Genomic DNA, 19023 nt, shown 5'->3' with positions numbered 1-19023 from the left:
TCTGTTCTGTGTTTTCCCCTGTGTTTTTTTTTTTTGGTACCAAATGTTTTAGTGAAACTGGAGCAATATTGGAATGTCAGACTGTTGGCACGTGCTTCATCTTTTAGGCTAAACATTCTCTTACTCCAAAGAGGAGGGGGGGGGGGGGGCACAAGAGGCTGAATGCTCTCATTCTCTGCCTGCGTTTGAATGCGGCCGCGTGCGAGCAGGAAAAGGAGCCAAACGTGCTTCCTGAGTGGGTCCGAGAAGGGGGAAACGGCTGTAATGAGCGAGGGGCGGGCGGATAAAAATAACTAGCTATATAAACCCGAGCGTCGAGGCCCACTCGCTCTCAAACGCTCGCTGCCTCTCGCTCCAGTCGGGACGTCCCGTACGCTCACACACGCACGCACATTTTCCATGGACGTTGTCGTAACGCAAGCGGGTCGGTCCCTCCGCCGAGGTGACGGAATGCTCCTTCTCGCAGACTTGACACAGACGTGATGCATGCTTGGCGCGAACCCCACGACAACAACAACACGGTCACGGAAATTCTGAGCTCTCCATCAAGTTTTCAACCTCCTCCTCTTTACTCCGAGTTGCTTCAATTAATGCGGTGTCAAATCACTTTGCAGGTTTTGAGACACCCCGATTGATAGGGGTAATAGGTCGGGGGTCACTAAGGCCTTTTCTGCAATCAGAAGCACGAAGCTACATTCACAACTTATATTCTAATTATTTGTTCCATGAAATGTTGTCCCAATTTAGTGCTTCAAGTATTTTTACACTTGCTCAACGGGTAAGCCTCAGGGCCGGGAAATATTTTTGGCCATTGTTCTCGGAGTTGCTAGACTGTTAGCATGCAGGACACAAAATATAAGAAAAAAAATGCAAAGTACATTCAAAAATTTTACTTAAAGTAGAACTTAAAGTATGGGAACTTTCGGTCAGTGACTTAAAAAAAGAATCCGAATGAGTTTGATTTTTTGCAAAGAACACGTGGGGCGGCCATCTGCCTCGCCCAGATTCCTCAAAGCACGCCTCGGATGGAACAAAAAGCCTTCGTGGGAAAGTGGGTGAAAAAAGAAAACAAGGCGCCTCCAAGAAATGTGCGGCTGGCGTGGAGAGCCGTCAGCACCTTTGCGACTCGCTTAGCCGCGTGACAACGCGTTGATAGCGCGGACAAGTCAACAGTTGTGCTTTTACAGTTGTGAAATTGAAAAACACAAACACGCACACAAAAATATAAGGCAAAATAAAACAATATTACTCAAAAGCAATGTGAAATATCAGAAATAATTAGTGGCTAATATTTTATGTCAGATATAAAAATGTCGGATGAAAAATGTATGACCAAAAAATTGAAAAATACTATAAAAACGCACACACACATGGGTTGCCCAACGTCAAGACGATTGCGCAAGAGTGCGTTCGGGAAAGATATTCTCGGTATAGCTTCAGCAGAAATGTTGCTCATTGACTTCGTGCAGCCACGGCTTCTGCTTTCTCCTGGAAAGGCTGCAGAGTCAAGAGCGACCGGGTCAATATGCCAAACTTGACAATCCCGACAAGCTATTTGTCTTCTTCAGAGAAAATGTCCCCAGGGGGGAATTCATGAGATGAATTTTTTTTTAAGTACCAAAGATCTCACTGAAGATGAATGAAGCCTCGTGAAATGAACATGTCACATCATTGACATTTTAGTGAGAAACATAGTGACTGTTCTGTGAAATTGCTAAAGGAAATATCTCAAGGATTTAATTATTAGGTAGACTTGAAACCCAAACAAAATGCGGTATGAAAATTATTCTAAAAGCATGTTTGACTGAGAAAAATGATCCAAAGAAAGCTCTTCATCAAAATTGAATAAATTCTTCCTTTCTAAGTGCTATAATCGTCATTTGCGCAAACTCACAAACTGTCACTTCACACCTGTAGCGGGACCCCGCACCAAATTCTTCACATTTATGAGTGTTTTGAACTTTTCAGACACCTGACGAGAGGTTTCGCCACAATTATAAACTGAGCAGCTGTTGAATTGACTAACAAAAGGAGTAAATAAAAAAGGAGTCATTATTATTTACGCCGTTGAGAAGGATTTGCGACTCATCGTTTATCAATGCTACAGAACCACGTGCTGCTTCTCCGAGTGTTGTTAGCCAAAACAAAGAGCTTTCCGTCATCTGATCTAACTGGATCCACGTGGCGTCATACGCTTTGCAGTGAACACACAGCCAGAACGTGCATGGCGTGGAAACGGGAAAGCTCACGGCTGATGGCTGAACATGACAGTTGGATGCGAGCTTGAGCTGTCCGTCTGTTTGCTTACATCATCGCGCCGAGCACTTACTTCTCTCACTGCCATGCAAAACTGGAGAAAAAAAAAAAAACTTTCCTGTCCTCATCACACACTACCCTCCACCCGCCACCTCACGCTTTTGGGATGGATGGATGGAGTAAGTGTAGCCCAAAAACATCACTTTCCCTGTACAATAAAAATATATACGTATACACATGTGTACTGCTATTAACTTGTAGTTTCGGTCAAGAATTACGTATGAAAGCACAACTCGGTTTGGTTGTGATGTAAATTGGAACCCCCCCCCCCCCTCCCCCGCACCACCATTAGCACTTGAATGGCATGTTACCTTAAATCGTGTTTACATCGCGGCTGCTCTTGAGCACGCTGGCGCCTGTTTGCACAAGCCTGCTGGGCTACAACTAAACCCGCTTGCGTTCATGCTCACGAGGCGCGCGCGCGCGCACCGCACCATGCGCATGACACGCGTAAACTCCCACCGTGCCACTTCAATAGGCGCACCTAAGGACAGATTTTGTTAGGTAAAGAATGATTTGTCTCTTTGGCAGCATTGGTGCTCCGTTTATGCTTGGCTGTATTATTACTGATGAAACCTAAAATCTTTTTTTGCTTTCCTGTAGGGACAAAATATTACAAACAGGTCCGCGTACTGTCCGGTGACTCTACAGTAATAATAATCCTCCTCATTCCCTTCTTAATTAGAAGCACAACATGTAAGATATTTATTGTAAATCTGTAGATCATCTAGCACCAAACATTTCTGTCAAGTCACGCGTTTTTTTTTTTTTTTCATGCAATGGATGTCATGTCATACGTGAGCGTATCGTTGTGACCGGAATACTTGACTTTATGTGCGCGCCTACACTTATTAAAAAAAAAAGTGTTAATGTATCTGCGTGGGGTTTGGAAAACGTCCACACTTTCTTGAGAAGTGCATAAATCACGGCGGTGATGTTCTGACAACATTGTTTTCATCCCTGCGCCAAATTACGTAATCCTCTACCGGTTGCTATATGAACCGCTTGTGTGTGTACGCTTGTGTGTTTGACACTTTTTTTCCAGCTCCAAAGGGGGCGTGGCCCCTGGAGCGTGTGCGTCATTGCGCGTAGGCAGCCCCCACTCCCTCCCTCGCTCGCTTAAAGGAACCCCACTCGCTCGAACCCGGCGGCTGTCAGCACTGGAGTAGCGCGCGCGCAACTGGAAGAAGCGGCCCGAGAGAAGTCCCGCTTTATAAAGAGCTAAAATTACGCGACGTCGACGTGGTTTCCTGGGCGGCTAAGAGGACTTTTATAAAGAGTCAAGGACGGTGGGGGTGGAAACTCACTGCACTGAGAACACTTCGTGGCGTTGGAGCCACAGCCACTATTATATCGACAAGTCGAGGCGCACGGATTGCGCACACCACTTTTGGGAGCGAGTTGTTGAAACAAGACGACACCAAAAACATGGCTTTATCGGGAGTGATGCTCCCTTCTTTTGCCACATTCAGCAACCAAAGGGAGAAAAGCTGGGAAAACGTAAGTTGTCGCCCTGCCTCACACAGAGACGTATAAAAGTTTTACGAAGTAGCAGATACTTCGGCATTCGTTAAAAATGTGAGCTATTATACGGTCGTCTTCTTGCATGACTTTTCTACATTTATTGCAATCGTGGTTTCTCAATGGCTTGTTTTGATTTTCCAGAGGTGGAAATCAGAGAATGACAACAAGCTCCCCACCGGCAGCTGCGCCATGCAAGAGATGGTGCACGGCGCGGACAACCTGTTCGCCAAGAAGGACGACGAGGATCTGAGCAACTACTTAGATCTGGATTTTATACTTGACGGAGCCTCAGCCTACGTGGCTCCGGCCGACCCCGGCGCATACGCCGCGACGGACGCAGCGGTGCCCGCAGGCTTCCCCGCGGGAGAGCACCGCTCCCCGCCACCGCCGTACGCCGCCGGCCTGTTGACAGAGCTGCTGCGCTCCGACGCCGGCTACGGAGTGACGCGCAACCCTCAACAAACGCTGCAGGGCAGGTTTTACGCCTCGCACTTCCCGCGCCAGGACATCAAAGTTGAGCCCGCCATGGACAGTTACGGCCCGGTGTTGGGCATGGTGCCCCAAAGCTGCAGCAAAATCAAGCAGGAAGGCAACGTTTCGTGCATGATGCCCTTCGAGCAGCCACGTTTGGCCATCTCTCCGCGGGCTGCCAGCAGCAGCATGACACCGCCGCTCAGCCCGGACGAGCAGGCGGCGGCTTCGGACTTTTGCGCGCCTATGAGTTGCTTCGTCGGTCACAAATACCAGAACAGCGCCTCCTTCCAGCATCAGCAGCATCAGCAGCATCAGCAGCATCAGCAGCATCATCAGCAGCAACAACACATGCACATGGCCTACCACGGCGCGCACCACCCGGCGTTCAGCGTCTATGACGAAGCCATGGGTCTGCAGCAGCCTCCGCCGGGCGCGCAGAGGTCGATGCTCACGCCGCCATCCTCGCCGCTGGATCTGCTCGAGTCCAAGCCCAAGCGGGGGCGCCGCACTTGGCCGCGCAAACGCACGGCCACACACACCTGCACCTTCGCCGGATGCGGGAAAACGTATACAAAAAGCTCTCACCTCAAGGCTCACCTGCGGACGCACACAGGTAAGCTCACCTTGCTCGCCCTTTCACGCTGCGTAATTACGCAACGCCACAACTCGGTCGCACCTCTATCCCAGTGCCGATTAATCATGTTTTCTTTCCCTTCTCTTGCCCTGCCAGGTGAGAAGCCGTACCACTGCAGTTGGGAAGGCTGCGGCTGGAAGTTCGCCCGCTCGGACGAGCTAACGCGTCACTTCCGCAAACATACCGGACACAGGCCCTTCCAGTGTCACCTTTGCGAGCGCGCCTTCTCCAGATCTGACCACCTCGCGCTGCACATGAAGAGACACATGTAAAAGGAGCCTTGACAACAACAAAAGACTGTTTTTTTTGTTTTTATGAGATGTTTTTTTTTTTAATTTAAAGTGTTCTCCACATGACCAAAGTCCCCCTCCCCCCCACACCTTAAATCTATATTATTTTCCAATCATGTAGCTGGTACTACTTTGGTTTTATGAGAGCAGACCTATATAAGGGGCAGGCCCTTGTACAGTGTATACTTACAACTGGAATGTCTTTGACACAAAAGTGCCTTTCTATGACTCTGCTACTGTTTAAACAAATAACTCATGGTGACACAACTACCACCACTTAGTAGACAATCACATTGACAGGAGTGAAATACACACATTGTGTATAGACAATGTTTTTCTCCAAAGAAAACTGCCTCCGAGATGAATTGAACAGCTGTCCCAGAGCTGCCCTCCCCAATTCCAGCCCCTTCTGTACACTATCAGGGCTTGACGTCCTGTACATTATTTTGTACTTAAAGTTATATAAAAATGTACATGTATTTTATATTGTCAAATGTGTATTTATTGTAAATATTAAAAAGAATGAAAATATCTCGCTGGCTTTGCCTCTTTCACTCCAAATAGCTTCGTTTGGACTCGGAGCTGCAAGCCGTCATGATAGCAGAACTAAAATGGGTTATACATGTTGCCATTGTGTAAGCACTTTCATTTTAAAAATATGAGCACTTGATTTCCACTGGATTGATGTTTTGCAGCTGCAAAAGAGAGAGACACACACACACACACACACATGCTGCAGCCACTTGCGGGTTTTAGCCTATAAATACAAACACTCCATCCCCTAATTACAGAGGGAGCCCGGAGCCGTCTGGACAAGGAGAGGGGGGTACACGACACGGCAAAAGCCTCATCATCAGGGAGCCCTTCTTCCACTCCGCTCTCTGATGCTTCCCAATTATAGTCACACATCAAAAAGGCCCCTTAATACTACAATTACACAGTACACTGCCAAGTCCGGCTCATGCGACGTCTACGCGGTGCACGGTGTCATTTCAGAGCAGCTTCACAAGCATTAAGTGCACTCGAGCGGGGCACCAATTAGTATTTGGACAATGACAGAGTTGTCGTGATTTTTCTTTTCACCTTGAAACACCACGACGACACATTGGAAATGAAACAAATCAAGTTTGGATTGAAGGCTAGACATTGAGCTTTCAATTAAGAAGTTATACACACACAAAAATGAGACATTTTACATGAAGCATTTCACATTAGGTAGCTTTTTGGACGACCCAAGGTAGAGGTTCTCAAAATCTGTGCACTGCACTGACAACTGTGAATTTTTTCACCTTAAGACTTCTGAAATGTGTTATGATTACACAACATTGATGAAAATCACAACACTGAACATTGTATGCTGATAGTTGGTTAAGCAAAAGGGTAACGTTAAGCTCTACTTACATGAGACCTAGCCAGCTATTTCACGAGAACATCAGCGAAGCTAACGTCATCAGAGTCACGTAACTTTTCAATGACTGCAATGGCCTGCTCCTTAAATAGTACTTGTCATAAAGTGGCGGTCATTCTCGCATGGTACATTTTGTTTTTTTCTGAGACGTTTTGAAATAAAGTTTAAAGTCCACACATCAATCATATGTTATTGTGGTTGCAGTACATGACTAGTCATTGACTAAATATCGTGTCTCTTGTAGAACATGAAAAGGAGAAGGCCACTCACTCAGTTGTTTTGCATGTCAGTCTCTGTCATCCATCCCGAGACGTACCAGCTGGCTTGGAGTAGTAGTACTCTACAATTTTGAAAAAAGACAATGTTCAATTTAAAAAGAAGGAAGTGCTCACAATGTCGATTCAAATGTATCACTCTCATTTCTCTTTTTAGTTTTGTTCCAATATGTTTGTGCCATTTTATTTTCTCCAAAATTGCCAAAGGGTTAGAAGACTTGTCCAAATATACATAAACACGTAACAAAATAAATACCCTCACAATATTTATGAACAAGCACTGTAGTCAAATTAACCAGTATGCTAATGCTAGCGTTAACGAGAAGCTAACGAATGCATTTAACACATTATTGTGTTCCCCAAGAATAAATACAGCATTTTGATGCAATTCATCTGATACAATTACTCAAAATACACACACAAGAAGTGAAAACATAGAGCGCACAGCTCTAAAATTAGCAAGCAGAAAGACTGAAGCTAATGCTATGAAAACGAGTGCATAGACAAATTGAAATACAGTTGATTATTTTTGTGTCATCTCAAGCTTACCGTTTTACTGTGTGAATTGAACCATCAATGAAACACTCTTTCGGGCGAATCTTTCTATATACTGACAAATGATTTCTGAAACACTCATCCTTGAACAAGCAGGACTTTGCCCACAGATGTTAGAACATTGCTTGAGAAATGAAATTTGACCAGGCATTTCTTTGAGGTTCTGATGCTGGAGTTGTGTGGATTAATGCATTCAACAACGGAACATTTTGATTTCTCCACTTCGGCATCCTTGAGTTGTTTGTGCCAAAAAAAAAAAAGGCTCTCTGAGTAATAAAGATGGCGGATTTGCGAAATAGTTTGGCCACACCCATTACCTTGTTTGGTAGTCCCGCCCCAACGGATGTGATGTAATAGATACAAATACGTGATAGAAAACGGAGAAAACTGAACGGAGTACAAATTAAGCCCCAAACAGATCATAAAAGTATCTCTGCAGCACCTGGATGGATAGATTACACTTTTCTACAATCTTGGAGACTCCAAGTACACAATAAAATGACTATAAAAGCAAAAAAGGGGATTTTCCATGATAAGTCTCCCAAAAAAATTCACTCAAGATCAATGTTAAATAGCAGATTTATTTTTGTTATTAAGGAGACAAAGTGAGCTTCTTCCAACATTAAATAAAATTCTGTTATCACATACACGTATGTTAGTAAGTCCAAGAATAAACTCGTGTGCCAAATTGATTTAAGAATTTCAGAGCCATCACTTTCAGCCTGAGATGGGGGGGGGACTAAGATTTCAAATTAATATGAACAGAAGATATGACCTTAAAACAGCGGTAGTGTTTAGCCCTTGAGGTTAAAGTAATTAAAATCGGTGTAACAGTACCAGTGGTTTTACATAATATACAGAGGCAATGGATTTTTTTTTTTTATATGCTAAAACAAGTAAACTAACACAATCGCTACCGCTTTGGATTTAAGGCGTTGAATAACAGATGCATAGGCACAAATGCATTGTATTGCAACGGAATTAAACAAGAAAGGATCTAGTAGGTTCATTTAAATGGAATTAAAAAATGTTGATTTAGGGCATTTCACACCCATTCATATCATTCCTTATAAATACAACAAAACAGTTTTTGGTTTTTTGAAAGAGGTTAAGTTTCTGTGCAGGCTTTGGAATAAGGCCGCGCCAAGTACCCATCTGCTTCGTGTTTTCCCTAAATCGCTACGTTGTCTCCAGATGAAGCCACACTTGACTTCAAGAGGATCCATCCCCGGCCATGATTATAGTTGCCTTGTCGTTTGGGAGCAATGAACATAGATTACATGCTAAATGTGGAGTCATTTGAGGCCAGCGCATGGCGGGGGGCGTCACTGGGCTCGTGCACAGGGGGGGGCTTTCGGTAGTGCGGTCGGTGTCAGTGCAAACGTCTGCGGGGGGGGGGGGGGGGGGGGGTCTTGCGGGTGGGCCCCGTCAGGAGCCGGGCGCGTCAGCCCGGCTGAGCGCGATGGCCAGCTCTAGGTCCTGCTGCTCCTGGAGCCGCAGTCTCCGCAGCCGGTCGCACTCCTCGCGCTCGCTCTCCCGCTTGGCCCACTCCACTTGCTGGATTTCACTTCCAAACTGCAGGAGCCAAACAACGAGAGGTTAGCCGCAGAAACGAAGCACAGGCTCAAAAGGCAAAGCTGACCCGGGGACAGGACCGAACGCTGGATGCAAATTTGGCAGAGGGAGGGGGGAAAAAAAAGTCATCCAAAACACGGCTGTCGTTTTTTTAACAGAATTAGAGGATGTTCAGATTGATGATATAGCAAAAAGCAAAGAGATACAACTGATAAAAGCACACCAGATGTTGCCCCATGTGCAGGACATGCAAACTGCAAAACATTTGCCTTGAACAAGTCGTAATCATGATTACGGCACATGCAAAAGCTTGGAGGCAGACCTGCTGACTGACCTTACCTGGTCATCTTCACATTCAGGCAAGAAAATAAAAAAATAAAAAAGCAGAAGACTTTCCACGTATAAAGTAGTCCCGCTGAATCAAACCAACTCGAATAGTTCCACTTTAAAAACAAATCGTCCTCAAATTGAATTGCACCCCATGCATCGAAATACGTACCAAATTGTTTTTGAATGCACACCCTTACTAAATGGCAATCAAACTTCATATTTTTCAGTGGCGGCCCTTCCTTTGCTTTTTTGCCACAGGCCTTCGCTTATGACCTCAAGTTTGTGTTCATAAATGCTTTTGGCAGCTCATTTGAAAATGCATCACTCAAACATGACTATCAGTGCAGCACCTTTATTTATTTATTTATTTATTTATATATATATATATATATATATATATATATATATATATATAAATAATAAAAAACAATAAATAAATAAATAAATAAATAAACAAAGCATCTTGATTGATATTCCTTCTATGAGTGAATTAAACTCCCGAAACATAAAAACTTGGTGGAATTATAGACCGGACAGGATGGGCGCAACAAGGTGTCCAGCTCAGTCATGCAGGCGTAAATGAGACGCGGCAAAGTCATGCGCAGTGCCGAAGATGGTTAACGACTGCATGCAGCCATCACGATGGCAACGTTGCTCCTTGGGCTCATGCAAAAAAAAATAAAAAATAAACCGAGCACAAACTTACGAAGGCAGGACAATCTTTGGGAGCTCTACCCGAGCCTGCCGGAGCAAAAGAGAGGACACTTGACTCTCCGCTCAGGGCGGTACTTTAAATCCAGATGTGCAATACTGTGTTACACAATTCTGACAGGAAGCAAAATGTGGCTGGCTGACAGTCCACACACATATACACGCACACACACACACACACAAAAAGAAGAGTCAGCAAGGGTTCAAATGAAAAGTAAATCAAGTGGCTGAATTGCAACATTCTGACAATCTGCATCTAAGAAAGTGTCTTAAAAAAAAAGGGGGCTAATGAAGAAACGCTAAAGCCTCCATCCATCCATCCTTTATAGAGAAAAACAATAAATAGATGTTATATGATTTTCTTCCCACAGTGCAACTAAATTAATTGAATTCACATTATTTCAAATATTTCAGATTTGAATGGACTGCATTTGACTTTAAGGTTGCACTGTATTTATTATTAGTGCCCTCCTATAATTTCTCATCACCCACGGCTTTTGAGGCTCTCACTTCCCCATCGCGTACGAGGCCACACACCTCTGCCACTCTGCGTGGTCGAGCAAAGGGGAACAAGCAACTTTCTCACGCCGCCGCTTCTGCTTAAGAGTGCAAGGTCACAGGAAGTGGCACTTTTTTTGAGGGGGGGGGTGGGGTATGCCCTCCTGGTACATAGATAGCTGCACTCGATGAACCGTCAAAATGAAGGCCTCGGGAGAGGCGTGCCATGAGCTACCAAAAAGAGTGTGTTTGGATGGAACCACTGCTTGCGTGCTCGCGAGTTCTGCTCAGACTCACACCAATCTTGCTTACCGTAGGGCGGGGCAGGCCGGTTAGGCGCGCTTTTCTTTGATGGCAGAACAGGATTATCAGACTTCTGTTAACACACGCACACACACATACAAAAATCAACAACCGTCACACAACAAGCAGCCTCTGGCATGGAATTAACAGACAGTGTTCATACATGTGGTTGAGGCTGAAGAGAAATGAACCGGTGTGATGAGTGAGGCATGCTAGATCAGCATTGAAATGAAAACTAATTATTGAAAAAAATTCCTTATTGCCTTTAACAGATACTGTGTCGCGATTAGGCACTTGGCACAAATAAATAACTTCACGTCAAAAGACGTTGCCCACATTTATACAATGTTACACTACAATTACACTCATGGACAAAATTGGCTTTTTCTACCAACACAGTGGCTAAAGAAGTAACAAAATAAATGGACAATTTTATTGTCTATGCTTTTGATGTAGTTTAGATTTACAGAAGGGGTTTGTGTTGTTTATTTGGGTGTGCTGGTTGATGTTGTTCAATGATAGAATTAAGATGAAATTTTTTTTTGTCAAACTATAAAAAGCAAATCCATGAAAGTGTTTGACGCTCACCTTGGACAACTGGTTAAAATCTGGAAATCCAGCGTTGCTCCTGCCTCCAAAGAGGTGGTTCGGCATCCGGACCGACTCTGCAAAAAGAGCATAGTGAGACACTTGTGGAAAAAAATCTCCCAAGTTGCAACAAAATTCACTTACAGACCACATGCTTTAAAATTACACTTTATTCCACTGAGGAACCGTGTGCTATTTTTAGCGTGCCATAGCTGCTAAAGGTTCCATGACATTTGCCCAAATCTTAAAAAGCAGAGGGGGGTTCTGTTTAACCTGACGTATGCATCTGATTAGCTAATTAAAGGCGTCAGTTGGAGCACTGTTGAAGCAGAACTGTGCCCGGCTTGTTTTGAAGCTTTGTGGTATGGCGCTTAATGAAAAAGAGAGGACGGGGTTGGGGGGGGAGTGCAGATGGTCACAGTGAAAAAACAAAACATTGTAAATGAATGTTTGTTGTGCATAAGCAACCACAAGAGGGCCTATTCAGACGCGTGTTTGCTTTTTGGCACAGTAAGCCCACGCAGGTCCACAGTTACTTCTGTGTTCGTCTGATGACAGGCAACGCGGTCAGCGTCATAGCGTCCCCCTTTACCCCCGCGCTGACTTGAAACAACTTCCGCACTCAATAAAGAAGGTGAAGTGCAGCAAGTGTTAAGGTGGGGATGGGGGGGGCTTCAAGGAGTGACGGTGTGTCCTGTCGAGCTCCCGTTTTTCCAGGGTAGGTGGGTGAGTGAGGGGGTATTTTTAGTTTTTCCCGTAGTTAAATGAGTAAGCCTTCCGCTCCTAAAAATAGTCTCAAATCACAGGAGCGGTAAATCGGTGGCGAGTAAAACATATTTCTGACAGCACCCAAGAGGAGTATCGCACAATGAGCCTTACATGAATTAAGACGTTTGGGGAAAAAATTGTGAAAATGATTTCTACGTATGGGGGGAAAAGAAAATACTGCTTTCACCAAGCAGTATGGTTCGGCAGAGCTTGTCCAACGTTTCCAGTCGCTTCTCTAACAGGGACTATTGATGAGACGCTTGGATACAGTTAAGACAAAATGTGCATCACTAGATGGTTCTGTTTGACGCCGGTACCTGAATGCTTCGCTTTCGGGCTGTGCGATGAGAAGCCGAGACGTTCGCGGACGGAGCCGGGCTGAGAGGAACAAAGCAAAAAGTTGAGTGAAGGCGCTCAAAGCCGGCGCAGTGTCGCTAATTTCCCCAACGTGAGTCACCTTGATTGGCGGCTTGGGTTTTTCTGCAGTGGTGTCAGAGGCTGCAAACAGATGGGAGCTGCCCGCCCCGCTAAATAGATCGCTGGCCGAGCTTCCCTTGAAAGGATCGCTTTCCCTGAAAGGATCTACAAGGACACAAACAGCTTGTGAGGGTGGCAAAAAAGCTTGCAATTGACTCTACTCTCATTCTGCAAAAGGACCATTGAAGGGGTCAGATTTGAAGGGATCCTCCGTCTGGAAGGGGTCTGCTGGAGCACCCTTAGCAGTGTTGAACATGGCTCGCCTTGATTTGAATGAGTCATCCTGAAGGGGGCGGGGACAAACAATCATACAGATTCGATAGCCCAACGACATACGTATACAGTAGGCTGCCCACCGCCGCACTCCCGAAAGCGCCGTTCTCCTTTACGGCAAACAAGTGGTCGGTGTCTGCCGTGGTGTTCCCCCCGGCGAGATCTCGCAGGGCGCTGTTGTACTGCTCGATGGTCTTGGTGAACTCCTTTTGGTTCTCCTGGATCAACAACAACTTGCTGCGAGCCTGAAAGCACCGCAGGAAAAACATACAAGGTTGTTATTGTACCCGCGTAGCTGCTGGAGTAGTAAAGAGTTGAGCCTGTCCTTTCTTCTTTTACTCGTGAGAACCCTTCTTGAGAGCTGAAGTGAACATTTTCGCCTCTATGTAAATGTGTTTTGTCTGAGGTCCACTCTCACCTGACTGATCTCTTCCTGGGTGGTCTTGAGAGACTTGACAATGCTGTCCAGTTGGACGCGGCCGGTGAGGAGGCTCTGCTCCAGCTGCGCCTCCTCGTCCGCCAGGCGGCTCAGTTCCGTCTTGGTGCGGCCGACCTCTTTCTCCTGGCTCCGGAAGTCACTCTCCTGTGAGCGAATTTGACTTTGCAGGGTGGAGATCTGCGAGGGGACGGAGAGGATTTGTTATATTGCGACTACTTTTTAATTGAAATTAGAGGGAAAGAGAAGAAAAAAAAAAAAAGCTAACCGTCTGCGACTCTTCCTGACACTTCTGCTTGACATTGTTGAGCAACCCATCCAGTTTAGAGCGCTGCTGGTCCATCTCATCCAGACGCTTCTGGGCGTTGTGCTTCTGGGACTCAGTGTCCTGCAAACTGCTGCTCTCCCTCTCCAGGTCATGCTGCATGTTCTAAATACCAAACAATATTTGCACAGTAAATTTAGACATGTTCTGGCACACATTTTAATCTCTCAAGCATATTTTTTTGGGGGGCTCCTTCTTACTTGAACAGCATGATTTTGCCTTTGGATGGTTTCCTCCTTTTCTTTGAGTTCATGTTCCAGGATTAACTTCTCTCTATAAGGGAACCATGTGAGACATTTCAAATCGTGATTTTTTTTAAAAGACCACGAGGCAGATGAACAAACCACTAGCAGCCCATGTACTGTTGCACCTCTAACAAAATAATGATGAATAAAAAATAAAAAAAGTTAACTTAAGACCTGAAAATAGAGCATCACAATCTTTATAAAAAGCACAATTTTTTTAAACAGCTCTTGTATTGCGCAAGTTGTGGCCAGCGAATATAGATTCATGTGCAAGAGTGTTGCACTGTTGTGTTAGGCAACAAGCTGGATGTGATTTAAAGTATGTTGAAAAGAATTGGCTGATTTGACTTTCTAATGAAGACTGCTGCTGGACACTGCTTTGCTTGGCAGCGCCTTGCTTATGAAACAGCTGATAGCAGCAGCAGCAGCACGGCTCGCAAATGTTGATATAATAAAAAATAAATACAAGTTGTCGTTTCACAGAGCTCATATCCCGTCGTTTTTTTTTTCGTCTTCAAAAGGAAGAGAAACAAATCTCTCCTCAGCCGCTTCGAGGGGCTCACCTCTGCAGCTGACTTATTTCCTGACTGAGGTCATCCAGCTCTTTGATGCCCGTCAGCTCTACAGGCGCTAAGGAGGTGAAGTCCTGTGGTGAGGTGGAAAGTCAGGGGGAAAAAAAATGAAGTGAGAAAAAGAAATGTTGGAAGAGGGCAGAAAACAGGTAATGAATTAGGGATCGGGATCAGTGAAGGAGCTCTCAGCTTATGTGTGCAGCAGAACAAAAGGCAGGAAGGAAATGCATCTTGTGCGTCCTGAACAGCCGCACAATGCATGAAAAGCCGTCTGGCGAGACGACACAAAAGAGCGCACCGTTTTGAATTATGATGTCATGCCAAATGCAGCTCGAGGAAGTTTGATGGGGATCATGGTGCAAGTTTTTGTTTGTTAGCCAAGTATGAATAAATTGTGTACTCTTAGGAACAAGTACAGAAAGGAGGTGGAGACGTTGAAAACAACGCTCGTGTAGAATAGCTCGATGGAGCAATAGCACCCTCTGGTGGCAAATTAGCAAACACTGTGAGCGCATGAGTGAGTGCAGCAGAATAAAACTCAGCAAAGCTCTGTCAAACAGGAGGTAATGTAGTAAAAAAAATAAAAGGACAGCAGGGCAATTTCACCAGGTAGAGGCCAAAAGACAAAACAGTGAGAAAAGTAATGCAGGGTTATTCATATCAAGACTTACGGGAGGCGTACTTGTCGTCCGCTCTGAGGGGGGAATCATGTCCGGCGTCAGATCGGTTGGCGGGTCGATGTCTTTGGTGATCTTTTGCTGGATCAAATGCATGGCCAGGCAGAACTGCTCCTGGCTCAGCTTGCCCGTCTGTTTGGTGTCGGCCAGGCCCCTGTGCGCGAGACGCATCATCAGTCATCGGAGGGAAACCACAGCGCATTCACAACATATTCCTTCACAAATGGGCGTCAATAGAGAAAAGAGAGCATTTTCAACTTTAAGATTTTAATATTCTGTAACAGTTACCAAGTCAAACGCACAAAAGCATTTACCGCCACCTACAGGGTCGGAGAGTAACAATCAGAGCTCTCATTTATTTTTACTCTTTGGGGCACACCAGGGAGCAGAAAGAGAGTCACGGTCTCACCAGATTTGGGCCAGCATGGTCTGGGAGAGGCTGGAGTGCATGAAGATCTCGATGACTTGCGTTCCATCGACAAGTCCGTCATGATCTGTGTCGGTTTTCTTGAAGATGTCGCTGTATCGCTCCCTGTCAGCCACCGGCACCACCCATGGCTGCTCCGGCTGGAATTCAGCAAAGCAAATACTACAATTATATTATTCGACGATGATTATTATACGACACCTAAAAGTGATTAAAATACAGGATCAGAAAATATACTTTTATAAATACTTGGACACAAATAGTTGAGTCTCTAAAGTGCCAATCCACCCATCACGTGAAATCAAACTGCCTCTTACTGTGAGTCTTTCTGAATTTGACCAAATTACCAAGCGTGTTGACCAGTGCCCTCACACAGAGCTCCTCCACCCATGACTTGACAGCTCCGCTGTCTACATTTGGAATTAAAAATGCAGCCCATATGACTGTTACTGATTTGTTTGCCCAACTAAAGATAACACTGACAGTCATTGTTTAACAAAATGAAATTTGACAACAAGAAAGAGGTGGAAAAACCATGATCTGCCGGTCTGGCCAAACCTGTTTGTCAAAGTGTCACGAGTCCTGAAGCAATAACAAGGAAAAGAGTAAGTGGCAGCTGAGGACAATGTGGCGGAACCAGTCGAGCCACTTGATTAGCAACTGAATAGACTTCTGATAGGTGAAATGTCAATTTTGATACTCAAGCTGCCATTTTGATCACAAATAATAAGTCCACATATATTCGTTTGTATAACACTTACCGGTACTTTTCCCCCCAGACAATAAAATGATAGTGACGCAAACCCATGCATGCAAGCTGATTAACCGTTTGGTGTAACATAGCTTTGTGTGAAGTAATGATTGACAATGATTTGAGTTGATATATTTGTGGAAGCATTGAAAAGTATTTTTGGTTGGTTGGTTGGTTTCACACCTGATGGGTGGACAAGCACACCAGTGAGCCAGTGACAGCCCATGAAAGAGAACATGACGTACCTGTTTGCTGGCTTTAGAGGAGTGTAGCGGGGTTAGCTTGGCCATTGGCCTGGTGAAAGGAGAGGCGCTGGCGAGGGGAGAGGCGCCAGCGAGAGGAGAGATGCTTCTCGTGCTGTCCTTGAGAGCAAAAGACGCGGACCTGGAGGGCAGCACGGCCACAGCGCCGGGTATCGTGCCCGCCACCTTTTTCCTTTTGGAGGGTGGGATGAGGGATGCAGGCAGGACGGCCGGTACCGGCTCCTTTTCCATGGCTCGGTACACAAAATGCATGACCTAAAAGGTCATGTTAGGAACGTTAGGAATAGGAAATATGCATTTTTGTGTTCAATGAACAGTGGGGAAGTTACCACAATGAATTCCTCTTTGTCCAAGTAGCCATCTTTGTCTGCGTCGCCCAGATCCCAAATCTGCATGATGACAAAAGTACTTGGTTAACTTGTTGCTTTAGACCTGGGGTCACTGATGTGGTGCCCCCCCAAAGAACATGGGAATAGGCAACAGGGCTTTTCCATTAGATTTTAGAAGTCGCCATTTTAAGGCGGTAACATCACCTTCCCCAACAGATCCAGAGGTAGTTTGGAGTTGATCAAGATGGGCTTGACTTTATCACCGGAGAGGAGGCCATTCACGGGGGTCAGACTCTCAAAAATACCCTCGAATTTCCCTTTTTCGTCTGGCTGCAAATCAAAACAGCATGATAGTGTCACATCTTGGGGAATGTTAAATTTAAAAACTCACCCTTATGGCCCAATGCGAGTCTGGCGCTGGAGTGCTTGATAATGGGCTGCTCGTGTCTCGCTGAGGGAAATTAATAACAGCAAGTTCAGTAACATTATGGAGAGAGAGAGAGAGAGAGAGAGAGAGAGAGAGAGAGAGAGAGAGAGAGAGAGAGAGAGAGAGAAAGAGAGAGAGAGAGGGGGGGGGGGGGGTAATGTTAAGTACAAGCACTGGCCACAAATTTAGGCACGTTTTGAAAATGTTCAAAATATCTTTGCAACGACAGAAACTGTTTGCCAATGTCTGACAAACATTTTTGTAAGCTTGAATAAACCCTGACAAAAAACAACAATCGCTAAGGAGTGGACATCATTTCTTTTTTTTTTTTGCTACTCACAAATTTAGGAGGTGGCACCGTTTGGCTGAGGTTGCTGATGCTAATGTCATGCCCTGCCTGCGCCGAGGCGACCAGTCTCAAGGCGATGAAGAAACCCTGAAGGAGAAGAAAGGGTGGGAGAACGAGAACAATCCAGTGACTGGCGCTCACGTCAGCATACAAATGACATCACATTTAGTACATAAAGTCTGTGCATTACCCGCTTGTCCAAATAGCCTTTTCGCTCCGAGTCAGCCAAATCCCATATCTGAACGAGATATGGGATGTGTTATTGTGTGTTATTACCGCTTGCAAATACATGTATGTTAAAGTATATAAAGGATATCAAACCTTTCCGAGTGTGATGTCTGACAGCCCCGACTTTTTCAGGAACTGAGCTGCATCCCCAGCTGATATCTTGCCACTGATCAATGGATCCAACTACAAAATGAAGAACTATTGATGAGTTTGTTGCGCACAGAAACTTTGAGCTTTTTTTTTTTTTTTTTTAAATGAGAGTCATGGTAGTTTAATACCTACCTGTCTGTAGTAGCTCTCGTAGGCTGGGTTGCCACTCGATAACTGGAGGGAAGCACAAGAAAGTCGATAAAAAGGGAGTTACGCTTATTACATTCAGCGGCTATGGCGTTTCTGTTCTGAACGTCGAAGTTGAGCGGCTATACGCAGCGACAAAACCAGCTAACAACTTGATTTAGACGAGAAAAGCAACGTACACATGTCGCATTACAGTGCTGTGTGTAGAGCTTGTTGTGGTGTCAAGGTGGCGGACGACAAACGCGATAAAACGACTTTTTCGAAGCTGGTTGTTAAGTTATTACCTGGCTGAGAGTCATGAGCGCCGCCATGTTTCCTGGTGTCTCGGGAGCGCGCGTCCACCCACCCCTTCAGTGCGCGGGCACGAACGGCCCGTAAACTTGGTCCCACTTGCGTAACATTGGCGGTTTTATAGAAATTTATATTATTTCTACATTATCATTTTATTAAATCGTGTTTCTGTACGGTTTAACGTGACTGCACTTTTGTAAAACGGACACTGTTTAGCAAGTGGAACAGTTTCTGCTTGAACACGATTGGATATTGTCACCCAGTGGGCGGAGTTCACAAAAGCACACGCGGAAATGACACGTAAAGAAATTATATTTCTCCGTGGTTGCGTTGAGGTCGAATGGCGTTACATTTTAGACTGTGGGAGCTACATAAATGTCCTTTAGTCCTAAAAGTAAAGTTCCCTG

The 19023-nt window shown here is 45.2% G+C and overlaps 2 protein-coding genes across 6 annotated transcripts; one reads left to right on the top strand and one right to left on the bottom strand.

Moving 5' to 3' along the window:
- Positions 1-3446: 3446 nt before the first annotated feature.
- klf2b (Kruppel-like factor 2b) lies at positions 3447-5771 on the top strand. The gene is made up of 3 exons (XM_037276516.1): positions 3447-3816; positions 3982-4927; positions 5045-5771. Exons 1-3 carry the CDS (start codon positions 3745-3747, stop codon positions 5218-5220), a joined length of 1194 nt encoding a protein of 397 aa, XP_037132411.1. The 5' UTR covers positions 3447-3744; the 3' UTR covers positions 5221-5771.
- Positions 5772-8037: 2266 nt separating this feature from the next.
- On the bottom strand, positions 8038-18812 carry LOC119136758 (epidermal growth factor receptor substrate 15-like 1). Of its 5 annotated transcripts, none has more exons than XM_037275474.1 (23): positions 18610-18812; positions 18311-18352; positions 18122-18211; positions 17991-18038; positions 17792-17887; positions 17416-17475; positions 17229-17354; positions 17025-17084; positions 16678-16950; positions 15664-15821; positions 15249-15408; positions 14569-14651; positions 13961-14033; positions 13704-13865; positions 13418-13615; positions 13083-13244; positions 12907-13009; positions 12707-12831; positions 12567-12627; positions 11482-11558; positions 10903-10966; positions 10088-10122; positions 8038-9051 (listed from the first exon to the last, which is right to left on the bottom strand). In XM_037275474.1, the coding sequence occupies exons 1-23, from the start codon at positions 18634-18636 to the stop codon at positions 8905-8907; spliced, it is 2430 nt and encodes an 809-aa protein (XP_037131369.1). In that variant the 5' UTR covers positions 18637-18812; the 3' UTR covers positions 8038-8904. The 5 variants fall into 5 exon arrangements, 4 of the variants coding, with proteins under 4 accessions (XP_037131369.1, XP_037131372.1, XP_037131371.1 ...); XR_005100801.1 differs by having other exon boundaries at positions 8940-9051; positions 10088-10231; positions 18610-18811; XM_037275477.1 differs by lacking the exon at positions 10088-10122 and having other exon boundaries at positions 8896-9051; positions 18610-18810.
- Between the last annotated feature and the right edge of the window lie 211 nt (positions 18813-19023).

Source organism: Syngnathus acus, chromosome 17 (genome assembly GCF_901709675.1).
Source record: "Syngnathus acus chromosome 17, fSynAcu1.2, whole genome shotgun sequence".
Taxonomy (NCBI): Eukaryota; Metazoa; Chordata; class Actinopteri; order Syngnathiformes; family Syngnathidae; genus Syngnathus; species Syngnathus acus.
Note: the sequence above shows the minus strand (reverse complement) of the source record. Positions and strands in the feature narration are given on the sequence as shown.

Coding starts and splice junctions, on each gene's coding strand:
- klf2b (XM_037276516.1), top strand. CDS start 3,745: ATGGCTTTATCGGGAGTGATGCTCCCTTCTTTTGCCACATTCAGCAAC. Junction 3,817..3,981: donor GGGAGAAAAGCTGGGAAAAC/GTAAGTTGTCGC, acceptor TTGATTTTCCAG/AGGTGGAAATCAGAGAATGA. Junction 4,928..5,044: donor TCACCTGCGGACGCACACAG/GTAAGCTCACCT, acceptor TTGCCCTGCCAG/GTGAGAAGCCGTACCACTGC.
- LOC119136758 (XM_037275474.1), bottom strand. CDS start 18,636: ATGGCGGCGCTCATGACTCTCAGCCAG. Junction 14,652..15,248: donor GGACGACAAGTACGCCTCCC/GTAAGTCTTGAT, acceptor ACCTCACCACAG/GACTTCACCTCCTTAGCGCC. Junction 12,628..12,706: donor AACCCAAGCCGCCAATCAAG/GTGACTCACGTT, acceptor TGTTCCTCTCAG/CCCGGCTCCGTCCGCGAACG.